This window comes from Myotis myotis, unplaced genomic scaffold, assembly GCF_014108235.1.
Source record: "Myotis myotis isolate mMyoMyo1 unplaced genomic scaffold, mMyoMyo1.p scaffold_m19_p_15, whole genome shotgun sequence".
Classification (NCBI taxonomy): Eukaryota; Metazoa; Chordata; class Mammalia; order Chiroptera; family Vespertilionidae; genus Myotis; species Myotis myotis.
In genome coordinates this window covers 44,660,934-44,688,565 of record NW_023416319.1, presented here as the reverse complement: position 1 = coordinate 44,688,565, position 27,632 = coordinate 44,660,934, and the positions used below count along the sequence as shown (strand labels likewise).

The 27,632-nt window shown below is 41.6% G+C and overlaps 1 protein-coding gene across 4 annotated transcripts in view; it reads right to left on the bottom strand.

The window, feature by feature from the left end:
• Nucleotides 1-23,814, bottom strand: part of KAT6B (lysine acetyltransferase 6B) — a 180,828-nt gene extending 157,014 nt beyond the window's left edge. For 3 of the 4 annotated variants that reach the window (XM_036337180.1, XM_036337182.1, XM_036337184.1), the window contains exons 1-3: nt 22,577-22,920; nt 11,761-11,831; nt 7,241-8,119 (exon numbers count right to left, since the gene is read on the bottom strand). In XM_036337180.1, the coding sequence (XP_036193073.1) occupies nt 7,241-7,861 (621 nt within the window). In that variant the 5' untranslated portion in view covers nt 7,862-8,119; nt 11,761-11,831; nt 22,577-22,920. Of the gene's footprint in view, nt 1-7,240; nt 8,120-11,760; nt 11,832-22,576; nt 22,921-23,684 lie in introns of those variants that run through there. The other variant, XM_036337181.1, reaches the window with a different exon arrangement.
• Nucleotides 23,815-27,632: the final 3,818 nt, after the last annotated feature.

Genomic DNA, 27,632 nt, shown 5'->3' with positions numbered 1-27,632 from the left:
AGTAAACCGTGGATGAAAAACAGGACCAGCCGCATCAGAAACTATTACAGAAACATTCAAGTGCTGCCTCTGGCTCCTAGCCCACATCACTCTGAGTATCACAGGCAGCCCAGACCAAGGCTCACCTTCTTCCTGTAGGCCTCACTGCTTTCCATATGGTAGTGTACCGACATCAAAGAAGATGGAAGAAATTATCTAAATTCACCAGGCTGGTCCCATAGAACTGTGGAAGAGTCATTGATATCTCAATTACCTCTTCTGCAATACCTTTTCCCTGCATGCTAAGATTCTGCAATGCTAGAAAAAGAGGGGGAGGGGTATACTAAACTAACAGATGGAGGATTAAGAACAAAAGACCTCCCTGACAGGGGAAACAAGAGCTAAAATGTTTGTATATATATACAGACAATATACCTACAATAATAGTACAGAGGAACAAAAATTGAACCTGTAAATAAAATTAAGTTGCCCTTCTGAAACACCAGTGTCACTGCAGACAGGAAAAGGCCCAGCATGGTTTCTATGTATGCTTATGCTGTTTCTAATAGAAAGGACACAATCAAGCCAAAACAAACATCTGTTAACCAGTTAAGTTTGTTAATGAAACAAAATTGCAGCTGGTTTTATCAAAGATCAAAAGTGAAGCAAATTAGAGAAAGGATGTATGAACAAAGCTGGTTTCTAAAAAATAATGGCTAAAGAATTCTAAACCCATTTGTCAAATTAACACAAATCCTTCCTGGATTTTACTTAGACCATTGATTAGTATTTATTTTATAGCTTTGTAGAGCCCAGCCTCACAGTTTAAATCTAATTTCACTCACTCCAGAACTTCATATATATATAGTTCATTTTGCAGATTTTTCAAAATATTACCTTTCATAAAACAAATCCAAAAAGTTACAGTCGACATTAACATCCTGCTAATTAAAAGGTTCACTTAAAAGGAAAAACAACAGTATACATTTTGCAACTCCTGGAGACTTCTTTGGGAAAGTAGTCCAGTTCCAAGCAGCAGCATAATAACAGTGATTAGCATTTCACAATGTGCACTGCCATACCTCCTTGTCTTAATGTATAAAGTCCCCATCACGTGAAGACAGTGAGATAAGAGCACCCACATACAAATAAAAACATATTCTTCATGGCCCTTCTAACTCAAAATGTCACAAATTATATAGCTGACTCATTTGCTAACTTTAATTTAGTGAGCTAATTGATGTTTACGTACGTAGAAACATTAATAGATTGCAGAGATCAAAGTACCTGAGAAGACGCAGATTCACATTTTAAATACTGGTGTAACTAGAGAAGAACAGTTTCCATCAAATCTACTGTAGTCTAATGTAGAGGCCAAGAAAATTAAGTTTATAAACAAAACAAAAAGTCATAAATGTTACTACAACTTAAGTTTGCTATTGCAATGATAAAACAATCACATTTTCTCATGTATCCCTCATACATTATTACGTGCAAAGTTAAAATACATAAAAAGAACACACTTTCATTCTAAGAAACATTAAATGTACTATTTATGAAATAAATTTTTAAAGAATAAACATCTTTGCCACCCAAAATCCAATCAGAATAAACTAGCAAATAGCACTTAACTGTTACATAACGTCAAAGCTATATAGTAGAGATGTTCTTAGCACTGAAAGTATAACAAATACAGCTGCAGTAATCAGGCATACAGAATACAAGAGTAAATTCCTGAAAATATCCAAAATTAGTCAGGAAACCATATCCTTCACATCCTTAATGCTTGGAATAAAATACCATTAGGAAATCAGAAAATACTGATCTATATCATTCATGTCAGGCTCACATGCTGTAGAAAAGGCAGCTGGAAGTATCAAATACAGCTAAGATCTAAAGAATAAAAAAGAATATTTAACACTCATTTTAAGAGTAAAAAATTCTCTGATATTGTTTCCCCCTTAACCTGAAGCCTATTTCATTAGAACTCTAGACAAGTCCCATCTTGATAAAAGCTCTAAAGTGGAACAAGCTGTCATGCCCCGGAGTGCAATAGAAAGACCCATTCACTCTTCAGTCTATCTTTCATTTATCCCAACTAACTAGTTTGAGACAATCCAAGTGCTCTCTCAACAATACCTCAACAACTAGTACTAACTGCTCACAAAAGTTGTCCTCAGATCTCTAATTTCGAAGAACTTCAGAAGATTAATTAACAATATGAACTACAGTCTTTTTCCTGCCCTGACCCTGGAACAGCAAGTTTTGCTTCATCTATTCTTTCACATTATAAAAGGTTTCTGTCTGACTTTACTCATTCTATAGCTGACTTTCATCCATACCAATTCCAAAATTCAGGTTATATGGAAGAGCATATTTTGTAATATTTAGAGCTTTATCCAACTTTCAGTTGAATACACTTAGCTAAGCATTTTTTTGAGAAATGTGACATCTGCAATACAAAGGAGACAAATTCAAAGGAAAACTAGGAAGGACAACAGAGAGGAGGACATTTGGACTCTACATAATTAGCAGATAAAAAATACACATACTTCTGCCAAAAAAGAGGCAGACTTGTCTGAGACTATGAACGATTCCCCTAGGGCTGAGAGACTTCTGGAAGCCTGCCCCATCTAGAACAATGTGGACAAGTGAATGCTGCTTCACAAAGGACAGGCGATTGGAAGAGTCCCAGAGAGATGAGGAGGGTCCTCTAGGCAAAGATAATGGGCCGGGAGATTAGAGGACAGAATGGAGAAAAGTGAAGAAAAGAAAATCTAAAAATAAAGTTCTTTAAGTTATGACATTTATACAACACAAGAAACTGATGTATGATGTACATTAATCTTCTATTTATGTAAATATTTCATATTAGTATCACTGCCAAAAACCCCTAACAAAATATCTCCCTAAAAAGGGTGGGGGGTGACAACTAGAATAAACTGAACAAGCCAAGACCATACTTCTGATCATGTGTGCTCCTTTTAAAACTCATTTTCTCATTGACAGCATAACTGTTTTGTAGTTATATTTGACTATTTTTGTAAGATTCTAAGTCATTTCATTGCTTAAAAAAAAAAAAAATCAAAGCCCTACCTGATATTAAAAGAGCTCCCTTTCCAACCATGTAGCCCAGAATGAGGGGTCTCAGATATTACATACTATACTAGAAATATACCAAGATTTGGTCCTTAATAAGTTTAGGAAGTTATTCCCAATAAAGTGAAATACCAAGGACTCTGTTTAAAATTGAACTAAGCTGATTTTATAAAAATGCTAAAGCCCAAATGTTAAAAGTAATCTTAATGCTACAAAGTCTGTGGTGATAACCGAAGTCTCTCTGAGAATATTTGACTTTCCAAAGTCCTCATAATCTGACCTAATTGAGCTTTACCACTTTTAATGAGAAACACTAATACTATACTTTAGGAGTTCCCTCACCAAGTCAAAGATAAAGTGTTATCTTCAGTGGTTTAATTCATTTCCATACCACCTCACCAAAGAGAGCTTTCTTAAATAAATACAAAGAAGTCATGCGAAGAAGCCAGTGAGGTAATATCCAATTTGAATTCTAGACTATCAGAAGATGTGCAATTACATTTCAGAAAGGAAAGGAGCCCTTCTATTTTAACTTGCATTGTACTCTTCCTAGCAGACATGCATAGGAATGATGATGTTAAATCTAATTAGACACAGATTTACTGTTTTCCCTACTGCTTTCCCATATTGCTAATATTATAAATAGTATGTGCTTTAAAAACTGTAATAGGTTCATTGCAACTACCAAATTTAAAATGCCAGAAACCTATTTGTTGGGGGAAAATGGCTTCTAGTAGCTGCAGAACTTGGAAGAGATACTTTTACTGTTAATGAAAGGTCACTACTGTGGACCAACAGACAGCCCAGCAGTAAAGAGGTCTGGAGTCAGACTGGCTGTTAGAATCTTGGCTTCACCTCTCATCCGCTCTATGAGTGACCTTGCACAAATTACGTAGGCTTTGAGCCTCAGTTTTTCATCTGTCCAGTAAGGATTAAAACCTATAGCCCTCACAGTTATTGTGATAAGAGATAATAAGTGCACAGCACCTGGAATAGTGCCAGCATTTAACCCTTAAGAATTTTTAGTTACTATTTTTACTATTTTTTAATTTTATTTTTTTACAGTTAAATGAAATTGCTCAGCAAAAGTAACTAGAATAACAGCTTCTTTGAAAGACATCAGTTGACTAAACTGTAATTGAGATTACTTTCTCTCTGTACAAACAGTTGCTATTTATATCAGAAATGTCCTCCCACAATGCAAACTCTACAGACTTCTAGCACAAGAGCAGTGATAATCTGTCTTTCAAATATATTTTTAAAAGCCCCATATACAAGAAACTACAGTACAACTAATAGAGATCCAAGTTCAGCAGCTGAAGCAAGAAAAATATTAGCATTAGTTTCTTTTAGGTAAGAAACTCAAAATATTTTCTATAGTACAAAAACTGTCCACATTAGCTATTTGATATTTTGGATCCCTCTGAGAATCTGATAAAAACTATAGACCCCTGCCCTGGCCGGTTTGGCTCAGTGGATAGAGCATCGGCCTGCAAACTGAAGGGTCCCAGGTTCGATTCCGGTCAAGGGCACATGCCAGGGTTGTGGGCTCGACCCCCAGTGGGGGGCTTGCAGGAGGCAGCCGATCGATGATTCTCATCACTGATGTTTCTATCTCTCTCCCTCTCCCTTCCTCTCTGTAATCAATAAGAAAAATATTTTTAAAAAATAATACATAATATATAAAAATATATTTAAAAAAAACACAAAAAACAACAACTCTAGACCCTGACCCTAGAAAAACATGTGGATAAACATAACTGTTCCATTTCAGGGGATTAGTGGTATACCTTCCCCATACTCATTCATGGACCCAGGTTAAGAATTTCTATTACACTTACTTAGCAAGTTTACATGGTTTTAAACTATTTACCACTAGCAATCTCAAAGGGCAATTGTGATGCAGTTTTTATTATGCTATTGTAATACACAACACAAACAATATAATACATTGTGGCCAAAATGACTTGACCTGATTTTCACTTATTTGTGTGTGTGTTTTTTAAGAACTAGGTTATAATTACTGAATACAACTGATCTCCAAATCTCATCAAGCAAAAATTCTAGGACACATTTTCTCAGCTTTCCTTATTATATGATGGTGCCAACTGGACAATTTAAAGATCAGCATCACAAAAAAAGCAGTAACAATTGCATGCTAAGCAATAAATTGCTCTCAATCCTAGACACTTTCAGACATGAATTTTCCTTTAGACTAAAAATACTTCAGTACAGATGCTGTAAAAAAAAAAATACGATAAGGTTAGCAAGAAATGGTGGGCAAGGTGAAAGAGAAGGAAAGGGACTGTGGAAAATTTGAAGTCATTTCTCTATCACAAGTAAAAATATCCTCTGGATCACAAAATTATTGAAACATATTAAATTGCCTAAAGCTGCCTGAATTAGTCCACATACCTGATCATTATAAAACCTTAATATACCTTAGGGTGATGTATATATTTTAAAACCAAAGAGATTCAAATCCATCAAGAAATGGCTCTATATTCCCTTGAGGAATCTCCTCAAGGGATAAGCTTTTATAAAAATATTTAATGAGAAACAGAAGTGCTTAGTGTGGCTGTGTCAGACACAGGAATTAGGATTTGAGTCACTTGCTGTAATTTTTTTTAAACAAATGTTATTTAAAAGAAAATCCCCTAGGTTTACTTCTTTCTTTAGGTCCACATTCTGTCACAAAGAACTGAGAGTTGGTTACACAAACACAAATACCAGCAAAGGGTAAAATAAATGTTGAGGAAAACTAATAAAATAAAAATATAGTTAAGATATAAACTCTAGGGTTCATATTGGTCCATGGAAAGGCAAACCACCACCTGGTCCTGCCCAGTTTCTAGAGCTGGGTCCCTATCAGCTTAAAGCACTGAGGGCAGCAAGGTCAATCGTAAGGGTTGGCAGTATCCAAAGAGAAAAAATACCCACCAGGAGCACAATGTTTCCTAACAGAACTATTTCCATCACTTCTAAAAATGGCGTTAACATTTACAGCCACCCTTTCTGTCCAATGGTTAAAGTTTTATAAGATGTAACGTCAACTGATAAATGCATCCACTTGCCCAAAGGGCAGACAACAAGCCTGAAAACTGGAGGGCCTGGATTATTATAGACAATTTTGCTATTGCTCTATTTTGGTTTATTTTGGGGAGTAATTTCAGTTGCTTTGAAACAAAACAAAGAAAAATCCCACTCAATCAAAGAGCAGGAGTATAGCAGTAACTAAGAAGAAATCTGCCATATATGTATAAATACTACAGAAATAACATAAGGCCCAGAGAAACCAAAGCGTATAAGAAACTTTATGAGACAAAATTTTCATTTTCAATCTCTAAGAAGAAGGCAATAATAAATGACTTCAAATTGAAATAGGCGGGACTTAGGTCACATATTAAAACAATTCTAGGAATGCATAGACTACCAGTATTAAAATAATTGGTCTATAAATTCTTCTTCTCTGAAAATTATAAGAGGAAAATGTCAATTATGCCTCAATAAAGCCAAAACTAAAGATAAATAATAAATAATAAATAATAAAAAGAGAAAAATATACAGTGGCCTTTCTTAGGTTTTTTAAAAATATATATGATCCTGCCTTGAGGAAGGAGGATTAAAGTTATCTATCCTGGTCCCTTCAAGAGCTCACCAGTTAGCAGGTTAACAATTAGAGTTTAAAAAACAAATCACAGCCCGGCTGTGGTGGCTCAGTGGATTGAGCGTCGTCCCATGGACCAAGAGGTCCCAGGTTCGACTCCCAGCAGGGCACATGCCCGGGTTGCGGGCTTGATCCCCAGTAGGGGGTGTGCAGGAGGCAGCAAATCAATGAATCTCTCTCATCATTCATGTTTCTATATCTCTCCCTCTCCCTTCCTCTCTGAAATAAATAAAAACATATTTAAAAAAAAAACACACATCACAAAATCACCACATTAAATTCTTAAACAACCAACAAGAAAGCCCTCAATACATTGTAAAACAATACAGAATTCTTATATTGTAAGACAGTATATACATTTTAAAATATAAAAGCCTGCTCTAAGGCAAAACATTCAAACTTGACTCAGAACTTTTGTCCTTAAAAAATTTAACTGAAACTATACAAGTTGAACGGGCAATATGTAGAATGCATTAACATTCTCTCTTCACTTACCTGGTCTTTCTCATGGGGTAGAAGGCTGACAGGTGGAAGCGAGGATGGGAAAGCACTGGGGTATTTGGGAGCCCCTTTGCCATCTGAGCTTCCATAATTGACCCTGTACTGCGGTCCATCTTTCAGTAACCTCCCATTGTTCACTGCGCGTTTGGCCCCCAGCCGCAGCCGCTGCTGAAAGGCTGGGTTGTTGGTGGTGCTTGTGAGATCACTTTGATTTCTGAGATACTTCTCTATGTTCTTCAGGGAGGAGCCATTTGGCTCCTCAAGTCCTTCAATTGCTCTCCTTAAAAGTTTGTTCCAATCCACATTGCGAAGATCATTACATGTTCCTCTAGACCCCTTGGTTGACTTAGGAAAAGTGCCTGGTTTAACTGCTGAGAAGCGCCCAGGGTTGTCTGGGTCCTTATAGGAGGCAAGGCCTTTGTTGGTGACTTTGAGAACGGAGCCATCCTGAACACTGAGCTCCAGCTGTTCAGAGACTGTCTTCTTATCCAACCCATGGGAAGTACTGACTGCATGGCAGATTCTCTCTTCAGAGGGCCTTTGCTTTTGCTTTTTTATTTTCTGTATAGCTTCAAGAATCCACTCTGTATAAAGTGGGTTTGCAAGTTTTACCATGGTTGACAAATGACTTCTTCAATACAAGAGTTACCCATAGAGGTTCTCCTTGTATTTAACAGAACTTGCACATTTAAAAGTCATTTACAATTCAACAAACGGGTAGAGTACTCCAAAACATATTAAGCAACATCTTACAAACATCCATCCTTAATTGATTAAAAAGAGGACCAACGGGCAATGTTGATAGATGTCTTATTTAACCAACAGGAAAGACTGCATTCGGGCGAAAAACATCTTTATGTAGGAAGTCAAGACCTTGAAGGATAAAAAGGGGGGAAGGCTCTTAATAAAGAACTTCTAAAAATAAATTAAAAGACTCTTTAGTATTACTTTTTCCAATGCAAAATGATCCCAAAAGTAATAACAGGAAAGTATTATCTAACAAAGTCTCAGTGACTATATTTTCCAACCAGAAATTGGGTCTCAGTCTGAGAAATAATTTTCTTTTTTTTGGAATTTTTCACTTATTATTTAATGAGGTCACTTACGGGGCATTTAAGAGATCACATCTAAGTTATATATTTAATGGATAACCTTTATTGAAAGTAATAAAAATACATGAAAGTGGTTCAAGATATATGTCTATCATAATCATAAAATCAACATCAAAGAATAAGTCTATGATACAAAAAATCTGATGGAAGTACATTAAACTTACTTTAAGAAATCTTACACTTAAAAAAAAGCAATAATCCTGATTCTTCTATTTCAGCTAGATATTATATTTTTCAAGCCTCACACATAAGAAAATTTCGCCCAGCTGGTGTGGCTCAGTAGTGGAATGTCAGCCCATAAACCAGGAGGTCACAGTTCGATTCCTGGACAGGGCATATGCCTGGGTTGCAGGCTCGGTCCCCAGTAGGGGATGTGCAGGAGGAAGCCAATCAATGATTCTCTCTCATCATTGATGTTTCTAGCTCTCTATCCCCCTCCCTTCCTCTCTCTAAAGTCAATAAAAAAAATAATAATACAGTAGCATAACCCTTTATTTTTTAAATAATGTAGCATTCTAAGTATCTTACTACCCAGTTAACTCATGAAACTGTTCAATAAAAGGAAGGATCATACAAATCTGACTGCAGGGAAACAGTGGTATGTATTGCTCTCTGAGTTCCTCCTGGTGTACAAAAATCACCCTGAACCTCTAATCTGGTATTAAGTACACCTGCAAAGATCTCCTGGCCTAGGAGTTGGGTCAAATCTGGCCCCTATCTTACTTCTGCACTGATAATATCCACATCTTAACTCTTTTTATAGTTCTAAGTTTAAGACTGTGCTCACATATAACTTGTCATTTAATCTCTAGGATAACTCTGGGTTCAGGGGAAGATGGAGCTGAGGTTCAGGGGAAGATGGGGCTCACTCAAGGTAATAGTCAATAGTAAACTTAAGGCTCAAACGCCACATTCTAACATCTAAGTCCAGCACTACCTTCACCTGAGCCGTAACTGCCCGCTCCAGCTAGTTCTGCCTCTGCAGTCAGGCCAATGTTATGAGTGCCAGCTACACCAATGTCTAGCAGAGAAACCCTGGGAAAGTGACTTCAGTTGCAGTCACTTTATTTTTAGGGCACTAATAATATATCCCTCACAGAATTATTGAGAGAACTAAGTGAACACATTACTTAATATTCAATATATAGTCATCACTTCCACCAAATGCGATGTCTACACACTGAAAAATGTCTCATAAAATACAAAATTAAAGTTTTAATGTACCTAAAAAAGATTTAGTGTGCCTAAAAAAAAAGGAAATTAATGTTTTCCTCAAAACTTTATCCAGATATCCTGGAAAATATAACATTTGCTCTCAAAGATTCTGTTGCTGAAAACAGTTGGGCCAGTGACCTATACTTATTTAGTCAGCTTGAAAGAGACACTTGAAAAAGGATTGTCCTCACAAAAAATCTGATGGAAGTACATTAAACTTACTTTAAGAAATCTTAAGCTTAAAAAAAAAGCAATAATCCTGATTCTTCTATTTCAGCTAGATATTCTATTTCTTAAGCCTCACACATAAGAAAATTTCGCCCAGCTGGTGTGGCTCAGTAGTGGAATGTCAGCCCATAAACCAGGAGGTCACAGTTCGATTCCTGGACAGGGCATATGCCTAGGTTGCAGGCTAAGTGGTTGGAGCATCAGTCCAAGAACCTAAGGGTTGTGGGTTCGATTCCTGGTCAAGGGCACGTATCTAGGATGCAGATTCAATCCCCTGGCCAGTCCGGCCACATGTGAGGCAATCAATCAGTGTGTCTCTCTCACATCAATGTTTCTCTCCCCTCCCACTCCTCCCTCCCTTCCACTCTCTCTAAAAATCAGTAGGAAAAAAATATTCTCAGGTGAGGAGTTAAAAAAAAAACACAACTGTCCTCTTTGCAATCAGTAAACTGTATGTTCACTCCATTTCCCCCCTCAGCTTCAGAAACTTGTAGCTGAAGGAACCTTCGAGGTCATCCAGTCCAACTTCTTCTAGTTATCCAGTAAAAGGTCCCTTGTTTAATATCCTAACACATGGGCCATAAGTCTCAAAATACTTCCGGTAATTGAAATTTGTCACTTTTTTCAAAAAATATATTTTTATTGATTTCAGAGAGGAAGGGAGAGATAGAAACATCAATGATGTGAGAGAATCATTAATCGGCTGCTTCCTGCACACCCCCTATAGGGGATCAAGCCTGCAACCTGGGCATGTGCCTTTGGCTAGAATCAAACCTGGGACCCTTCAGTCCGCAGGTGGACACTCTATCCACTGAGCCAAACCATTTAGGCCGAGAATTTGTCACTTTTTGAGGCAGCTCACGCCACTGAACGGATCTAACTGTAACATATTTCTTATTCTAAGGGGCCAAATTCTGCCTCACCATAATTTCTAACATACTAGTCCTACTGTCCCTGGAACAATCTCAAGAAATTCTTATTAGTTCTTTAATAAGACAGGATTTCTAATGTTTGAACACTGAAAACCACTGCAATCAAACCCCATTCTACCTCCAGCCCCACTTTAGACCATTCATATCCCAGTGCCTGAACACCTCCACATATCACATGGTTTCCAAGCACCTCCTTCTTTACTGCTCACTGGCAGTCTGGGCATTATCCAATTATAAATGCAATCCAAGGTTACGTGAACTTTCTTAGCAGCCGTGCCACACACTGGCTATGCTAAGCATGCAGTCCAACTAAAAATCTCAAATCTTCCTTCAAAAATGCTCTCAAGCTGAATCTCCATGCCCTTTTTTGTGCAAAATTAAATGCTGAGATTTAAATTTCACTATAGTTCAAGTTAATCTTATTGGTTTGAGGCTATCTTCCAACCTATTAAAGACTGTTTTGCTTGATTCTGTCATCTGTCATCTGCATGTCCCTCTGTGTCATTATATAAATCTTTGACAAAAATGTTAAGACTTGTAACATGGTGCATTTAAGAATGCAATCATAGTGCAACCATTTTCACGATAGAACACAAGAATCATTCTGTGTTAGGAAGTTTAGAACAGGAAGCTGACCTTTCCAAAGTAAAATGGTTTGGGGCAAAATTTCATTAGAAGACATTTTACTGTGTCCAAGTAATTATTTCATCTTTCATCATTTATTCAAGATGAATCAACTAATTTAATTTGATTCCACAAAATACAAATGCAGAAAGCAGGAAAAGAGACCACAGAAAAGTATCCAATACTGCAAAGTTGCTTTCAGGCATCTTGATTACACAAGCAGATGAGCATACATTTTTAAAACAAAATGTATTTCATAACTAATAAATGCCCTAAATATACCTTCATGACAAGCTGTTACCACAGTCCTTACCCACAATCAAAAGAATCATTCATATCTATTACCAACACATTTCACTAAGACTGACTTTTTATGTCTTAAAAATAAAATAAGGGAAAATACCAGAATTGGGACTCCGAATGTTTTAATAGTCCATGACAAAAAAAGAAGATTGTCCAGATCTTCACGCAAATCTGCCAAAAGAAAAAAAGTAAATGTTAATTTGGGCACAAGGACAGCCCTTAAATTCAGCAACCAGCTAAGACTCTCCTCGCTATTCAATACACACGGCTGCAGTGAGTTAAGTAATTAGTACACTACCTTTGGTGATGCATTCACTCTTTCACATCACTAACAAGTATTTAAGAACAGAGGATTCAGGACAGGAAAGAAGTCCTAAAGCAAGTGACTAAAAAGGTAAATTTTGCTCTTCTTTAAAGTCACACCTGTTCTCCAAATGTTAAAAATCAGGCATGTGATAGGGAATAATCTCATCAAGGAAGGAAAAAAAATTCTATTACTCTAACAGCCAGGCAGGTATAACGTTTTTTTCCTCTGGGGAAAAAAATATAAAAGAATCAAACATTGTTTAAAAGTCAGTATTAACTTTCCCAGGCAATTTTCACTATTTGTCCCAAAGGTCACCTGGCATCTTGGCACTGATTGGTATCAAGATGAGGCCTATTACCTGCACCTAAGAGGGATGTACAAGTTTCCACGATAGTAAGGATGTGTTTACACAGGTCCTATTTTAGGACAGTATTGATCATTTTTACTTCAAAGACAAAAAATAAATTTAAAACAACACTGTGAATAACTGCATCTTATACAAACAACCAAGGAACCTTAGGTCCCCCTTACCCCTCCCCCAGCCACAGATACACACCCGGCTCCTCAATTTAATCTCAAAATTAGCTCTCATCTGACACCAACCAACAGAGTTAATTACGCAGAAGCAGATGTAACTCAGCAGCTCTTCGCTACAAGCAGAATCAGTGTTTTTTTTAACACACACATAGCTAGGAGAGGAGCAAAATCAGAAGTCTCTTATCTGTAGCCAATTCTTGACTAAACACATGTATATTATCCACTTTGTATATTATCCACGGGAAATTTTTTAATTTTAGGCTGGTTTGTTTGATTCCACTGGCCCCACTGTAAATTGGTATACCCTAAGAGAATAGATTGAAAATCAATTTAAGTCTAAGCAGTATCTAACTAGAAAGACAAATCCATAGCAAAGAAAATGCATAATTCATTCAAAAGCCAAATAGAAATGCTTTTTTCCCTCCTGATCTGGAATTACCCGTACCACTTCTCTTTTTCAGAGCACTAGGATTTGTTTTATATGCACTATCAGTGCAACCCTAAAAATCATTATTCTCTTTTCATTGTATTGTATAAAAACTTGAAAGTTGGACTAAAAGGCTATCAAAACAGGACTGAATCATTTCAAATTAATTTTAGAGACTCCTGCTACATCAAATTAAATTATTCTACTTTCTGAGGTTTTGAATCTCTTTATTTTTAACTACAAAATAATATCAGTAAATTATATGGTTGTATCATACAATCATAATAAAACACTTTGCATCACTCATTACAAACTATTCTAAACAGATCTAGAGAAATGCTTAATCCAATACTGGGTGTTTGGCTTCATTAGTATTATATAAATATCAGCACTGTTCAGAAATATTCATGTCAGCGTAAGAGGAGTCAAAATACCCTGGATCATAAGTATTATGTGAAGCTTCCTCCAAGCTTTTACTAAAGCTGTGTGTTGTTTCAAAAATCAATGTCATAACACTGGAGTCATGAGATTATAGATGAGCCAAAAACAGTGGTAGAAAAAAATAAAGATTAATAATAGAGTTTACTCTTTTGTCATCTAGAGTTTTACTTGCTAAGTTATTTTTAGCTCTCACTTTTATATGCTCCTGGAATTTTTCATGGCCTATTATGTAACTAACAAGGATCCACAAATCTTAACAGTATCTTCTGAAACGGAACATAACACTGCTTAAGGGAAGGGACATGAACTTCTTTTCTTCTATAACCATCCAGAACAGACTTTTGGCAGAGCTGCTCAAAATAGTGTCCTCGGTTAACAAATATCTGCTGTCTGACAACATCCAACATCATCCATATGGTGATATTTGTTAACTTTCAAGTCCTGGATGCAACTATGTTCCCTAAAATTACTGCTTGAGGCCCAAAACATAGGAATTGGGAGGTAAGATTATAAATACTAATCAAAGAGAGATCAACCAAAGGACTTATATGCAAGCATATAGGCCTAACCAATGGACACAGACAACAGGGGGGTGAGGGCATGAGTGGGGGGATAGGGGGTAACGTGGGGATATGGACACATATGTAATATCTTAATCAATAAAAAATTAAAAAATACTAATCAAAGAACAACCAACAAATACTTAAACCCTTTGAGTGCCAACCAATATCCTAGCAACTATGCTAAAATTGTCAAGGCATTTTTGCTGATTTTACAGCAGTTTAGGAAAAAAATTATGAATCGCAAGTAAATGAAGTTACATATTCAAAAACTTAAGGAAACCTTTACTACACTGACATATTTAGCAATATCAGCATCACTAATAAAAGCAGACTTAGAACTGGACGCCATTTCGAAGCTTTGATAGCGCTCCCGGCACTTTTGGCGAAAGACAGGAGGAGCGCAATCGCGCTCCCCGGCACTCTAGGGGTTAATGGAGGTGGTGTTCTTCAATGGTAGGTGCTATGGGGTAAGAGGCAATTAAGCACTCTTTGGTGGTGCCTCAAAAAGTTAAACATGAAATTACCATATGGCCCCACCATTACACTTCTAGGTATATACCCCAAAGAAATTAAAGTAGGTACTCAAATAGAAAACATCTACAAATTCCTGACAGCACTAGTCACAATAGCCAAAAATCCAAAACAGCTCAATGTCCACCAACCAAAGAATGGATCAACAAAATGTGGTATCTATCCTTACACTGGACTATTATTCAGTCATAAAAAGGAATGAATGCATGGAGGAGGCAACCAACCCATGTTTCTCTTTCTCTCTTTCTCTCTCTTCCCGCCCCCCTCCCCTTCCTTCTCTCTGTGGTCAATTTAAAAAAAAAGAATGAGGTACTCATGCATGCTACAATGTACAATGTGGATGAACCTCAAAAACATCTTGTGGCCCTGGTCAGTATAACTTGGTTGGTTAAGTGTTGTCCCACGCATCAAAAGGTTGCCAGTTCCATTCCTGGTCAGGACACATACCCAGGCTGTGGGTTCGATCCTGGTTGGGGCAGGTGCAGGAGGCAACCAGTTGATGTTTCTCAGTCACCTTGATGTCCGCCCCCCTGCTTCCTCTCTCTCTAAACTAAATACATATTTTTTAAAAAATTAAAAACATGTTGTGAAAGAAGCCAGACACAACAGGTTACATTCATTCTATCATTCATTCTATCATTCTATCATTCTATTTACATGACACATCCAGAATAGATAAATACATAGACAGAACATGGATTGGTGGGGCCTGTGGAGGGGCGGGGTATTTTGGATTGATGAAAATGTTTTGGAACTAGGTAGAAGTGGTGGCCACATAACACTGTGAATATAATAAATGTCACTGAATTGTTCACTTTAAACTGGTTAGTTTTATGTTATCTGAATTTTGCCTCAATAAATTATTTTTTTTGAAAGAAACAAAGCACTAAACTATAATAATACCAACCATTTTTTGACAAGTACTATGGGCCCGGCACTTTACACAGATTATCTGTAAACCTTAAAACAACCCTGTAGGGTAGCCAAAGAAAAACTGAGACCTGATCTGGTCAAGACCTCAGACCACTAAATCAAGAAGGATTTTAATTCAGATGTTAACACCAAAACATTTCCCCTCCCTCCACTGGTTTTCAAACTGGGCTCCCTGGATCTCTTGTGAAAAAGTGCCTTGAATATCACCTGCCCCTTGTGTGTTAAACACTAGGTCCACCACCCGCTTGCACCAAAAAAAGCACCTCCACCTTAACTGCTCCATATATAAGATTCACTTAAAAGAAAGGTTTCCCCTGATTACAGAAGAAAAGAAGTCTGGAAAAAACTGTGACTATTCCTTGCGCAATGTAGACAGGTAGAACAACCCTTGGATGGATGGGCCTTAACTGGACTTTGAAGAACTTGGACCACTGCCTGGTCTCTTCACCCAAATTCAAATCCTTAGAAGCCATACTGTTCTTTGTCTAACAGGAAAGCTTTTTGCTTTCTTACTATTTTGGCATTCATTTTCTATTTTGCATTATGCTTATTTGTGTACTGACCTCTTCTCCCTTACTAGATTATAACATTCTTAAGAACAGGATTCAGTTGGGCCGGAGTGGCTCAGTGGTTGAGCTTCGACCCATGAACCAGGAACCCAAGGTTCAATTCCCGGTCAGAGCCCATGCCTGAGTTATAGGCTCAATCCCCAGTAGGGGGCATGCAGGAGGCAGCTGATTAATGATTCTCTCTCTTATCATTGATTTTTCTAACCCTCCCTCTGAAATCAATAAAAAAACCATTAAAAAAAAAATAAAAACAGGATTCAGCCTGGCTTATGTGCTCAATGGTTAAAGCGTTGGCCTGCACACCACCGGGTCTCAGGTTCGAAATCCATCAAAGGAACATACCTGGATTGCAGGTTCTTCCCAGCCCTGATTGGGGCACATGCAGGAGGCAACCAATCAATGTGTCTTTCTGACATTGATGTTTCTCTCTCTTTCTTCCACCTTTCCCTCGCTTCTACTCTAAAAATCAATGGAAAAAATATCCTCTGGTGAGGATTAACAAAACAATAACAGGATTCATGGATTTCCCAAGACCACAACTTGAACATAAGAGGGGTTCAATTTCTATTTGTTAAATGAATGCATCAGTGAATGAATGAAGGTAATCTAGAAAGCACAGAAGCTGAGAATGAGCTGTCAGACAAAGTGACACCAAGTCCATGTGCATGGCTAGAGAGTGTGTGTTAAAGAGGAATAAGAAATAAAGTTGGGCCCTGACCGGTTTGGCTCAGTGGATAGAGCGTCAGCCTGCGGACTGAAGGGTCCCAGGTTCGATTCCGGTCAAGGGCATGTACCTTGGTTGCAGGCACATCCCCAGTAGGGGGTGTGCAGGAGGCGGCTGATCGATGTTTCTCTCTCATCGATGTTTCTAGCTCTCTATCCCTCTCCCTTCCTCTCTGTAAAAGAAATCAATTATATATATATATATATATATATATATATATATATATATATATATATATATATTTAGAAATAAAGTTGGCTGTGACAAAAGCAAGGCTGAGACATGTGAACATGACAGATGAAGTAATGGGAAGCCACTGCAGGAATAGTGACCCTATAAGACATAGTGGAGCCCTGGCCGGTTTGGCTCAGTGGATAGAGCGTCGGCCTGCAGACCAAAGGGTCCCAAGTTCGATTCAGGTCAAGGGCACATACCTTGGTTGCAGGCTCCTCCCCAGCCTGGGCCCTGGTTGGGGTTCGTTCAAAAGGCAACTAATTGATGTGTTTCTCTCACACTGATATTTCTCTGTCTTTCCCTCTCTTTTCCACTCTCTCTAAAACAGGGTTCTCAACCCTCTGGCCCTTTAAATACAGTTCCTCATGTTGTGACCCAACCATAAAATTATTTTCATTGCTACTTCATAACTGTCATGTTGCTACTGTTATAAATGGTCATGTAAATATCTGATATGCAGGATGGTCTTAGGCGACCCCTGTGACAGGGTCGTTTGGCCGCCAAAGGGGTCGCGACCCACAGGTTGAGAAGCGCTGCTCTAAAAGCTCACACATACACTCGAACTCGTGCACGCACACATTGTTAAATGTTTGAATCACTCTGGGAACAGTATCCATCCAGTACAGGTTGGAGGGAAGGATGACTGAAGGGACAAACAAAAGCAATTAATCTGGTTCAACTTATATTTATTTATCTAACTAAGCAGCAAGCCCAGAGTAAGTACTCGATACATTTTAGTTTAACTGAATATTTAATTCCCCATCTTTTTAGAATACTACTACTAAATTCTTTCTCACTACTCATTAACATAGAGAGATTTTAATTCTTAAGCTAATAATGTTTTCCAAGGATTTCTAAGAGGCTAAATCACCATGAAAATTATCTTTTCAACTAATATTATATTAATTAGAAGTTTAATTTTTCATGCCATGCTCTCCTAGTTGACAATATCCTTGTTATGTCATTAAACTATAATTGTGTAAATCTGCTTCAACAAACAATAACTGAACCATCAATAAATTATTATGGCTTCCATAATCCCTCGCAAAGATTAGTTTCAACATCATCATCATCAATTAGTAGAGACATGTCCCACATCTCCTGGTGAAGCCCATGAATTAGGTTTGCACAGTCACCCCTGCACTGAAGTGCTCGCTAGTTTCAGTCTGTAAACTTTAATCACACTGCAAAGAGCCTCGTAGGAAATCTGATCCCTTGTAAAACAGGATTTTGGAGACAAGATGCAAAGTCACTTGAAGTCGTCGGGCCTTTGGAGCCAGGATACACTGATTAGTAATGATGTATATAACTAAGCACTTTCACTTAGAAATAATCAACTGAATGTTGAGTGTCTTTTTCTTGGCCTTTAAAAATTTTCTATTCAATCCTAGATTTCTTCCTGATTACAAATTAGCTTCAGCGTATTTTAAAGACAAGAAAAAAATCTGACATCTAAATTTGTAAAAGATTATCTTGAAAACAGAGACCACTTAACTTTATCACTTTATGTCTTCAAACAGGGTATCCAGGGTAGCCTGGAAACAAAGTAGGGTTCCCCTCTGAGAATCTCAAGAAAATTAAAGATCTATTTTTTTAAATGAATACTTGTACATACAGACATTTGCATACAAATTCAAGGGCTTTCAGAGAAACCTCTATTGCCCATCCAAGGACCCCTTAAGGTCTACTGTCTGCTCTAACTTCACCTATCCTAAATTTTATTTTTTATACACAGAAGTCAATAATTTTATCCCGTTTCACAATAATTGTCTCTATATGCTTTAGTTAGGATGATGTTAAAAGTAATGTTATTCTCATCATTTTGAGATATTATCAAATAGGCTTCTGAAATCTTATTCAATAAGGTGTGCTATGATGGGATGTATCTAGAGAGTTCAGGAATCAAGTCCTCACTTTGCTAGCTACCCAAGCTGGGGGATACTGGACATGTTACTTAATCAGTCTAAGTCTCAAGTTTTCTCATCTCTTTTTTGTAGAACTGTAAAGAGGAATACTTGAGATAACAAATATGAAAGAGCCAAGGATAGTGACAGACACATAGCAGGAACACAATAAAATGCTAGCTCATAAAAGGAAAAAGGGCAATACAGTCAGCTGGAGACCTGTAAAATCTAATCTGGCTGAACTTGTCTATATGACCACTTTCTCCTAAGAGACAGGAGAAGTCAGCACCTGGTTCTTAGTTATAGTTGCAGAGAAGTAAAAAGTCAAGACAGAAAACGGAAGAAAGAGAGGAAAAATAAAAACAGATTTATAAAGGTGAGGATGGGATCAAGAAGACTATTTTACTTATAATCACACATCTTTTCAGGTCGATAAAGCTGTTAGAAGATAATACTACATAGAATATCTACTTGACCTAAGGGTAGGAAAAGAGTCTTAAAACAAGACACAAAAAGCACTAATCATAAAGAAAAGACCAATAAATTTGACTCCATTAAAATTAAGAACTTTGGTTCATTTAAAGACACCATAAAGAGAGTGAAAAGGCAAACCACAGAATGGACAAAAGCATTTTGCAACATACACACGAAAAGGCTTTGATTCCAGAGTAAATAAAGAATTAAAAAAAAAAAAATAGGGAACAGACTTGAACAGGAACCTTATAAATGAAGAAATCCAAACAGCCAACAAAAAGCTGTTCAACCTGATTAATATCAGGTAAATGCAAAGTTTACCAGATTGGCTAATTTGAAAAGCTAACAAGACAGAGTTGGAGAGCCAATGGGAACTTTCATATATCCGTGGAAGGAGTGTAACCTGATATAACACTTTGGAAAACAGTTTGGCACCTAGTCAAGTTGAAGACAAGCATAACCCCATGACTAGGAAGACTGTACAACTCATCATCCAAATCCAGACATTTTTGAGAAATAAGGGTGTTATACTGATTACAGAGGGACAACAGGCATAAGGCATGATAAATGGTCACCTATGAACAAGCAATTTCATTCCTACGTGTACACCTTAGAGAAACATGTACACATGTGCACCAGATGATGGTAGAACACTCATAGCAGCTTTGTTCACAATTTCCCCAGACCAGAAACAACTGAAACATCTCGCAAGGTGGAAAGGATAATACAAAAGTTGTGGAGGATTGTGGGAGTCCTATATATAAAGGTGCTTAAAGGTGCTTTGGAAATGCGAATTAAAACATTATAGGAAAGAGCTCTAGACAGTCTGGCTCAGTGGATAGAGTTCAGCCTAGGGACCAAAGGGTCCCAGGTTCAATTCCAGTCAAAGGCACGTACCTCCTCCTCAGCCTGGGCCCTGGTCAGGGCTCCTGCAGGAGGCAATCAATCGATGTGTATCTCTCACATCGATATTTCTCTGTCTTTCCCTCTCTCTTCCACTCTCTCTAAAAAATCAATGGAAAAATATCCTCAGGTAAGGATTAAAAAATAAAATTAATTTTTTGACAAAAGCATTATAGGGAAGAAATAGCCCTTCATCACACTTCTCCCATCCATGTATCATTTCCTATTCTGCAAGCAAAGAAATGATCACTACAGCTCACACATCCCTACTTTCATAAAACAATTTCCTTTTCTCTCACCTTGTACAAATACAGGCATCTATATCCAGAAAAACTGAAGGTACTTGCAGGGAACTAAGAGACTAAGAAGTCTCCTGTTAGGAATCCTGGCATTTAACAAAACCAGATCAGTTAGTTAAATTAAATCTTCTAACCAGTATATGAAAGTTCCTTAAGTACATTAAAATTATCAAACTTCCTCAACTACCTTCCAATACTCACCCTATTTTGCTTTCCTTCATGTTATGCATTACACCTGACAGTTTCCACCTTATCTTCACAAGCAGCGCATGACAGAAACATTTGGTATAACGGCAATGACACAACATCCATGCTACTCGGAGGCCTGGGTATGGCTAGTAGGCAAAATTTGTCATTACCACCAGCCAGTCATTCCCCTAAGTTCCTCTTTTAATGTTAAAACCTCCTTCTGCTTCTGTTTTTTTCTTTTTTTTAACCATCACTTTGCCTCTCCAACTTTCAACCCTAAGTAGATCTCAGATAAGAATCTTATCCTTTACTGAAACATGCAATCTTTCCTTCTCAAAAACATAAAAGGATTGTCCCAATCCATTTTGATACATGTGTGAAGAATTTATGAATAGCAAAATAATAGAGTGTTTTATTTCAGGGCTATCCCAGAAAATCTAGGGTACACAAGTAAAACCGGTAGAATGTACTTTACTCATAGTCACATCAAAAACAAACAAACCACACAAACACCATTTTTTTTGAGAGCCAAAGAACTCTCTCCCACCATAACTAATTCCCATATGCTATACTCCCATCTCCTGTCCATATGAAAGAGTGTTCATATACTCTTTACCTTGACTTTTCTGGTACCTCCACCCCAAACATTCTTGGTTCACTGGTTTCTTTAGCATATCCCAACACCCTCTCCCAACTACAGGGTTTAAACTCCTTCATGGGGGATTTGTAGCCCCTCTTCTGCCTTGCCCCTAGGCTCCCACAACTCCTTGCACTCTGCCCACAGCAGTCTTCCTGAAACAGACACCTTGTTCCCCTTCTCCTGCCCCACATTGAAGACTCCAGCTCACATTTCACCCAAGAAATCCAGCCTATCAAACAACCCTGTCTCCCAAGCCAACACCTTTCTTTGCCCCATCCTAACTCCTTAGGCAGTCCACCAAATCACATTCCTCCAGACTAGTGCCCAGCCCCACCCATCTTTCTTCACACCTGCCTCTTTCCACCCTCCTGAACCCTCTATCCCCATGAGATTTTCTGCCATAGGTATATTTTACAACTTCTAAGTAGCCTCCCTTTACAATTATGTCAGCTCTGCCATCTTACCATCTTTCTGAGACTCTCCCAAGCATATCCATAACCATCCTTCCATGTTTAACGCTTCATAGACACCTAAGCTAGCAAACCTTCCTATTCCAACGTGCCGATTCATCCCCATACCTCCTTCCCACAACTGCACCTGCTCTTCACATTCCCCAATACTTGCCCCAATCCAACATCTACTCTGCATCGCTTTCTCGACTCTACTCCACATCCACCACACCCAAACCCACTCTGGCCCCAGATCACTGCAATCTCACGCTCCTGCAGCAGTTCACCCTTTTGCAGCCTTTCACCTGCCCTCACATACCCCTCAGTCCCCCTTCACATCTCCAATATTGCATCTCTTCCTACTCTCCCATCTGCACCAGTTTGCACACCTCATTCCCCCTCCCATCCACGCCCTCACCAGTCCTCACCAGTCCTCCACAGACACCAGCGCCCCCCCACCACTCCTGTCCTGCCAAGTCCCTCCCACTCTGAAAACCACTCCAAGCCCCCGCCTCCCGACCACCCGAGCCCCACCCACTCCTAGGTCGCCCCGCCCCCTGCACTCCTAGTCCCGCCCCTTGCCCTGGAGGCCCCGCTGAGGGGCGGGGACTGTCCTTCCTCCCGTTTCCCCGCCCCCTACCGTCACGCTCAGGGGCAGCCCGACCCCAAGCGGCCCCGCGGTGACCCTCGCGCAGAGGCCTGTGGGAGGGGCCTAACAAGCCCCCTGTCCCCCTTCCGCCCCCCTCCCGCTCAGTCTCCACCCCCTGGGAACGCGCGGAGTGGGTGACAGACCTGGCCGCGCGCCACCGCCACCGCGCCTGCCTTGGGCGCTGGCGCTGCCTGAGAAAGAAGCCGCGGCTGCCGCCTGGAGGAGGTGCCGTCGCCGCCGCCACCGTTGCCGCCGCCGCCAGGGGTAGGAGCTAAGCCGCCGCCATTTTGTGTCCCCCTGTTGTTGTCGTTGACATGAATCCGACATGACACTGATTACAGCCCAATGGAGTCTCATTAAACCCGAGCCACGGCCCCGCCCCAGCGCTGCTCCATTGGGCAAGACCGCAGACACTTAGGGCCACTCGTTGGCCTACATATCTGTCCGTCACCCACACACTAACCACGCTGCAGCCCATTGGGGCAGGTTCCTGCCGGTCATCTTGGCTCCGCATAAACACACCCCTCGACCCAGCATCCCCCCTCCGGCACCACCCCGGGGGAGGGTTCACTGCCAGTACCAATCGACAGACCTCTGGGCCCGCCTCTTCTGAGCACCTATTGGTCCAGCCCTTTTCTCTCTCCCAGACGCCGCGCCACCTCTACTTCCACCTCCCCGCCCCCTCTACCTCTAGAAATGGATTGGGTCTACTCGCAGGAAAGGCGTTTGGCCTCATTGGCTGCAAGCAACGCCAATCAGAGGGCCTTTTTCCCTCTCCCCTCCCCCACTCAACCCCAAACCCCCTAGCCCCGCAGCTAAAGTTTGTGTGAGAGCTGATCGCTGGCGGCGGCCGCAGGATTTAGGGGTGGGCGCGGGCGGGCGCGCGCGGGCGGGCACGCGAAGTTAAAATTCGAGGTTCTCCATCGTCAACTCCCGCGGTGGAGCGCGCGGACGGGCGCGCCGCCCGGAGCGTTCCATCCCGCCCCCTCCTCCACCCTACCCCGTCCCGTCCCGGGCGACTACTCGCCCGCCCCCTGGCTCGCATCCTTCCCCCCCACACACCCCCTAACCTGCAAGTCCCAGGCCGAGTGCAGGCAGGACGATGTCACTGCAGCCTCCTTCCCATCCCATGCCGAGGGGGAACAAGCACCTACCCCGCCGGGCGTGCACCCCTCGGCTCCACACTCGCCCGTGTCTGCAAGCACGTGTACCGTTCGCCGCTGCCTCCAGCCACCCGGGTCCCCGACTAACCTCGCCTGCAGCCCGGCCAATCGTTGGCTGCTCTTTGTTGCTGCAGCCTGGGTCTCCCCGCTGCCTTCCTCAGCCTCCGCCTCGTCCTTTGCCAGCCGCCCGGGTCCGCAGCGCCGCGCTCCCCCCGCCCGGGACCCACCGCCGCCGCCTCCTTCTCCTCCTCCGCCTCCTCCTCCTCGGCTCCGGGCTGCAGCGCACAGAGCCCGAGGCAGCGCCGCCCAGCCCCGCTCCCCCCGCGCCGCCAGCTAGCCCGCCCGGCCCGGCCGGGGGCGCAGCCGGGACCCCGCCCGCCCCAGTCCCCGCCCCGGGGGTACCTGCCTCCGCCCTGGGGGGCTCCGCTCGCCGCCCTCGGGGGAGGGCAGGGATGCCGGTGTCCGCGGGAGGATGGGGACGCCTGGGCCGTTTGGGGCGGGGAGTGTGCACGGTCGGACGGGGACTGAGAGGTGCGGTCCTCGCCAAGCCGCCCCCCCCTCCCGCCGCCGTGGGCCCCAAACTTCGTCCTCCGCCTGGGCCTGGCTCCCTCGGGCGGTCGCGACAGTTTTGGGGTGGGGGATGCCTCGGGAGCGGTGTCTACCCTGATCGGGAGGAAGAGGGAGCAGTGACATTCAGCGACTGCGGACAGGGCACGGCCGCGGCATCCTTGGGGGGAGTGGGGATGTCAGAGGCGGGCTGGCGAGGGGAACTGCCCCCCTAGATGCCCTCCCGGCCTGCGGGGCGCTGGGAGCTGAGCTGCGGTCCGAGCGCTTTCTAGGGCAGTGTGGCCGGATGGCAGGGGTGCTGGGGGGTGGAGGGGCGGGGACCGCGGGGGGCCCTTCCCCCGCTCCTGTAGCCGGCGCTCGGAGGAGGGCTGATGGCGAAGTTCGGTTTTCCAGACTTCCCCTGGGCCCCCCGAGTTCCTGAGGCCACAGGAGGGGGGCGGGGGGCTCCTCTGGCCGCCCAGGCTGGGCCACTCTGACGCTGCCCGCATGCCTCCTAGCGCCCTCCAGACTCCGAAGACTTCTCACCCGGAGATGGGTGGGATGCTGGCAGGGGAGACTTAAGAAAATAGGAAAAGTGGACTCGAGCAATGGCTCTTAGAGTTTGGAGTACGAAGTTTCCCTTCCCAGGCGCCATTTCTTTGAGAGGAGGAGGAGAACGATGGCTTTGTGACAGGACCAGGTCTCAGGCGTGGTGGCCTGGGTGGGAAACCACCTGTTGACCTAAGTCCGTCCCCGGAGTCAAGGACAGCTTGAGCCTTGGCGGGGTGATGCCAGGTGCCAGGGAGAGGGGGCCCCCGGCTTCCTGCCCTGGTTGACATCTTGGAATCCTGATGCCACTGCCCCTGCAGCCCTAGCACCTTCCACTCCCCATTAGGAGCCACTGCACCAACTAGGTAGGTAGGTTCTCTGTTAGGGCCAATGATCTCAGACAGACAAAGCAAGCAGCACCGCCCGGTCCTCAGATGCAGAGCAACAAGGCACACGTCACTTGCTGAAGATGGGCTGCCCCTTCGGGGTGTGAGTGGCCCCCACTTCTTTGCTTCTTGGCAGCAAGGTGAGAAAGGAGCTGAGACAAAGGGCACAGAGTTGGATGAAAGGATAGAGTGGTAATAGTACACTGAAAACTGTCACCGGGTCCATTATAAACCCCCTTTATAGGTGTTTTATTACTTGGTTGTTAGTTTTTAAAACACAAACCTCTTTAGATTAAATCTTGGCATTCACAGGCTCAGTTCAGGGAAACAAAACACAGGGAAAGATCCCCCTCCCGCCATGGGCTTGGCTACTTTTGAGTTACATTACTGATAAAACAAACAAACAGCAGGTTGGGTTTCCTCACAGCCTCTCTCTGCCTCTCTTATTTAGTATCTTCAGTAGCTGGCTCAAGGTGAATTTTTACAAGCCATTAGTTCATAATTCATTCTAGTTCATTTAGATATTTCAAAGAGACGGACATTTATAAGGTGTGCTTTTTTTATAGTGCAGGTGCTGGAATTTTTATTTTCCAAGAAGTTACTAAGTAAACTTAAGAATCCTGGCAGACACTTTAGCCTTTATGTTCTTCCCTCCCCCACTCCCATGGTCTGCCCAGATGCACTTTATTTTGTAACAGGTTTGAGTCCCCCAGACTGCATTTTATCTCAAGCACTGAAAATAAGCCATGCCTTAATTAAAAACAAGTTTCAAAACCCCAAATCTGTACACTCATACTAAAGCATGCTAAAGAAGCAACCAGAGACAATAAAACGAAAAAGTCCACATTTAAGATGTCTTCAGCCAATGAATTGTGGGAGATTTATGAGCATCTAATACTCGTTATCACTAATGAGTTAGCCACACGGATTTCCAGTGCATGAAGAAGAGACAGACACCTTGGAGAGAAATGGGACTCGTTTGCCTGAGCTTGTGCTCCTGTAACCTCGGGACCTAGCCAACACAGAAGACAGAGATATCTTTATCTAATATCTGGATGTGTTTTCTGACATTTTTTTCTTAATAAATAAAGTTCTCTAACGGGCATGGCAAGGAAAGGGAGTGTGTTGCTTTCCCATTGATACTCCCCTCTAAGGTTACTTGTCCTTTGAGAAATCCTGGCTCTTCAGATAAGTGGGACTGGAAAAGATAACAGAGACACAGCCAGAGATACTTAATGCTTACTCCTAAACCTCTCTCTTATCTGTGGTATCGCAAGTCCTCTGCTGAGCCAAACAGCTCAATTAAGAAGTTAACCTAGAAATAACTTGAATTGAAAACCAAGCATCATGCATAATTTGCAAGCTGTCTGTGCTGAAGGATTATGAATTCAGGGACTTATCTGACCAGTCCTGCTCCCTCCCCCAAAACATCTGCCAATGTCCACCACTGGCCAGAACTACTGACAACTACAGTTATACTGCTTGGTGTGGTTCACGGATCTCTGGCATCAGAACGATCTGGGAATGAGTGCTTTAAACAGTTTCTTTGGTCTAACCCCAGAGATTCTGATTCAGTAGGTCTGGAGTGGGGCTCCCAAATCTACATTTCTCAAGTCCTTGATTTTACTTGAAACTTATTGTCACTGAATTTGAGAAGCACTGGGCTTGGCTGAATCCTCTTCCACAACTGGAAAGGAATGTTTCTTCTGTGAGTGTTTTAGCCAGAAGGTTTTAGTTCCTGGCACCAGGATGACTCTATGGTCTGACCTATTTGTCCTTAGTCCTGAGTACGGATAAAAAAAAAAAAAAAAAAAAAAAAAAAAATGCAGCCTGAGGCGTGGCTCTGTGGTTGAGTGCTGACCTGTGAACCAGAGTAGCTTTAGGAGCTGAAGGAACCTGGAGGGTTTGATCTTTTGGGTTTTTTCATTTGCTCTGAAGCAAGTCAAGAACAGCCTGATAAGGGGTATCACGTCCACAGATGTGCTAACAAGTCCTTCTGAAGAATAATTTCAGTAGGGAAGCAGCAGATAGGGACCCTGAGTGATTTGTTCAGGCCTCAGTCCATGATAAGTTATGTACAATGAGTCACTTAAGAAACATCAGTCTACACCTCCCCCTCCACCCCACCCTCCCGTCCCCTTTCCAACTGCCACATGGAATCCTCTCTCTTCATTGATGGAAATTATTCTCTCAAGGTTACAGTTTGGTTGCATCAGTCAATGGCAGAGGTGGTGGAGATTATAAGCCAAACCATTTGTTTGTTTTTTTAAAAATATATTTTTATTAATTTCAGAGAGGAAGAGGGAGAGAGAGATAGAAACATCAATGATGAGAGAGAATCACCGATCAGCTGCTTCCTGCATGCCCCCTACTGGGGACCAAGCCCAAAACCCAGGCATATGCCCTAGACCAGAATTGAACCCGGACCCTTCAGTCTGCAGGCTCTCTATCCACTGAGCCAAACCAGCAAGGGCCAAACCATTCATTTTAAACAGGGTAGCAAATCCAAGCGATAGCTTTGTGTATGAACAGCCAGTATTATCTTAAGTGCAGGT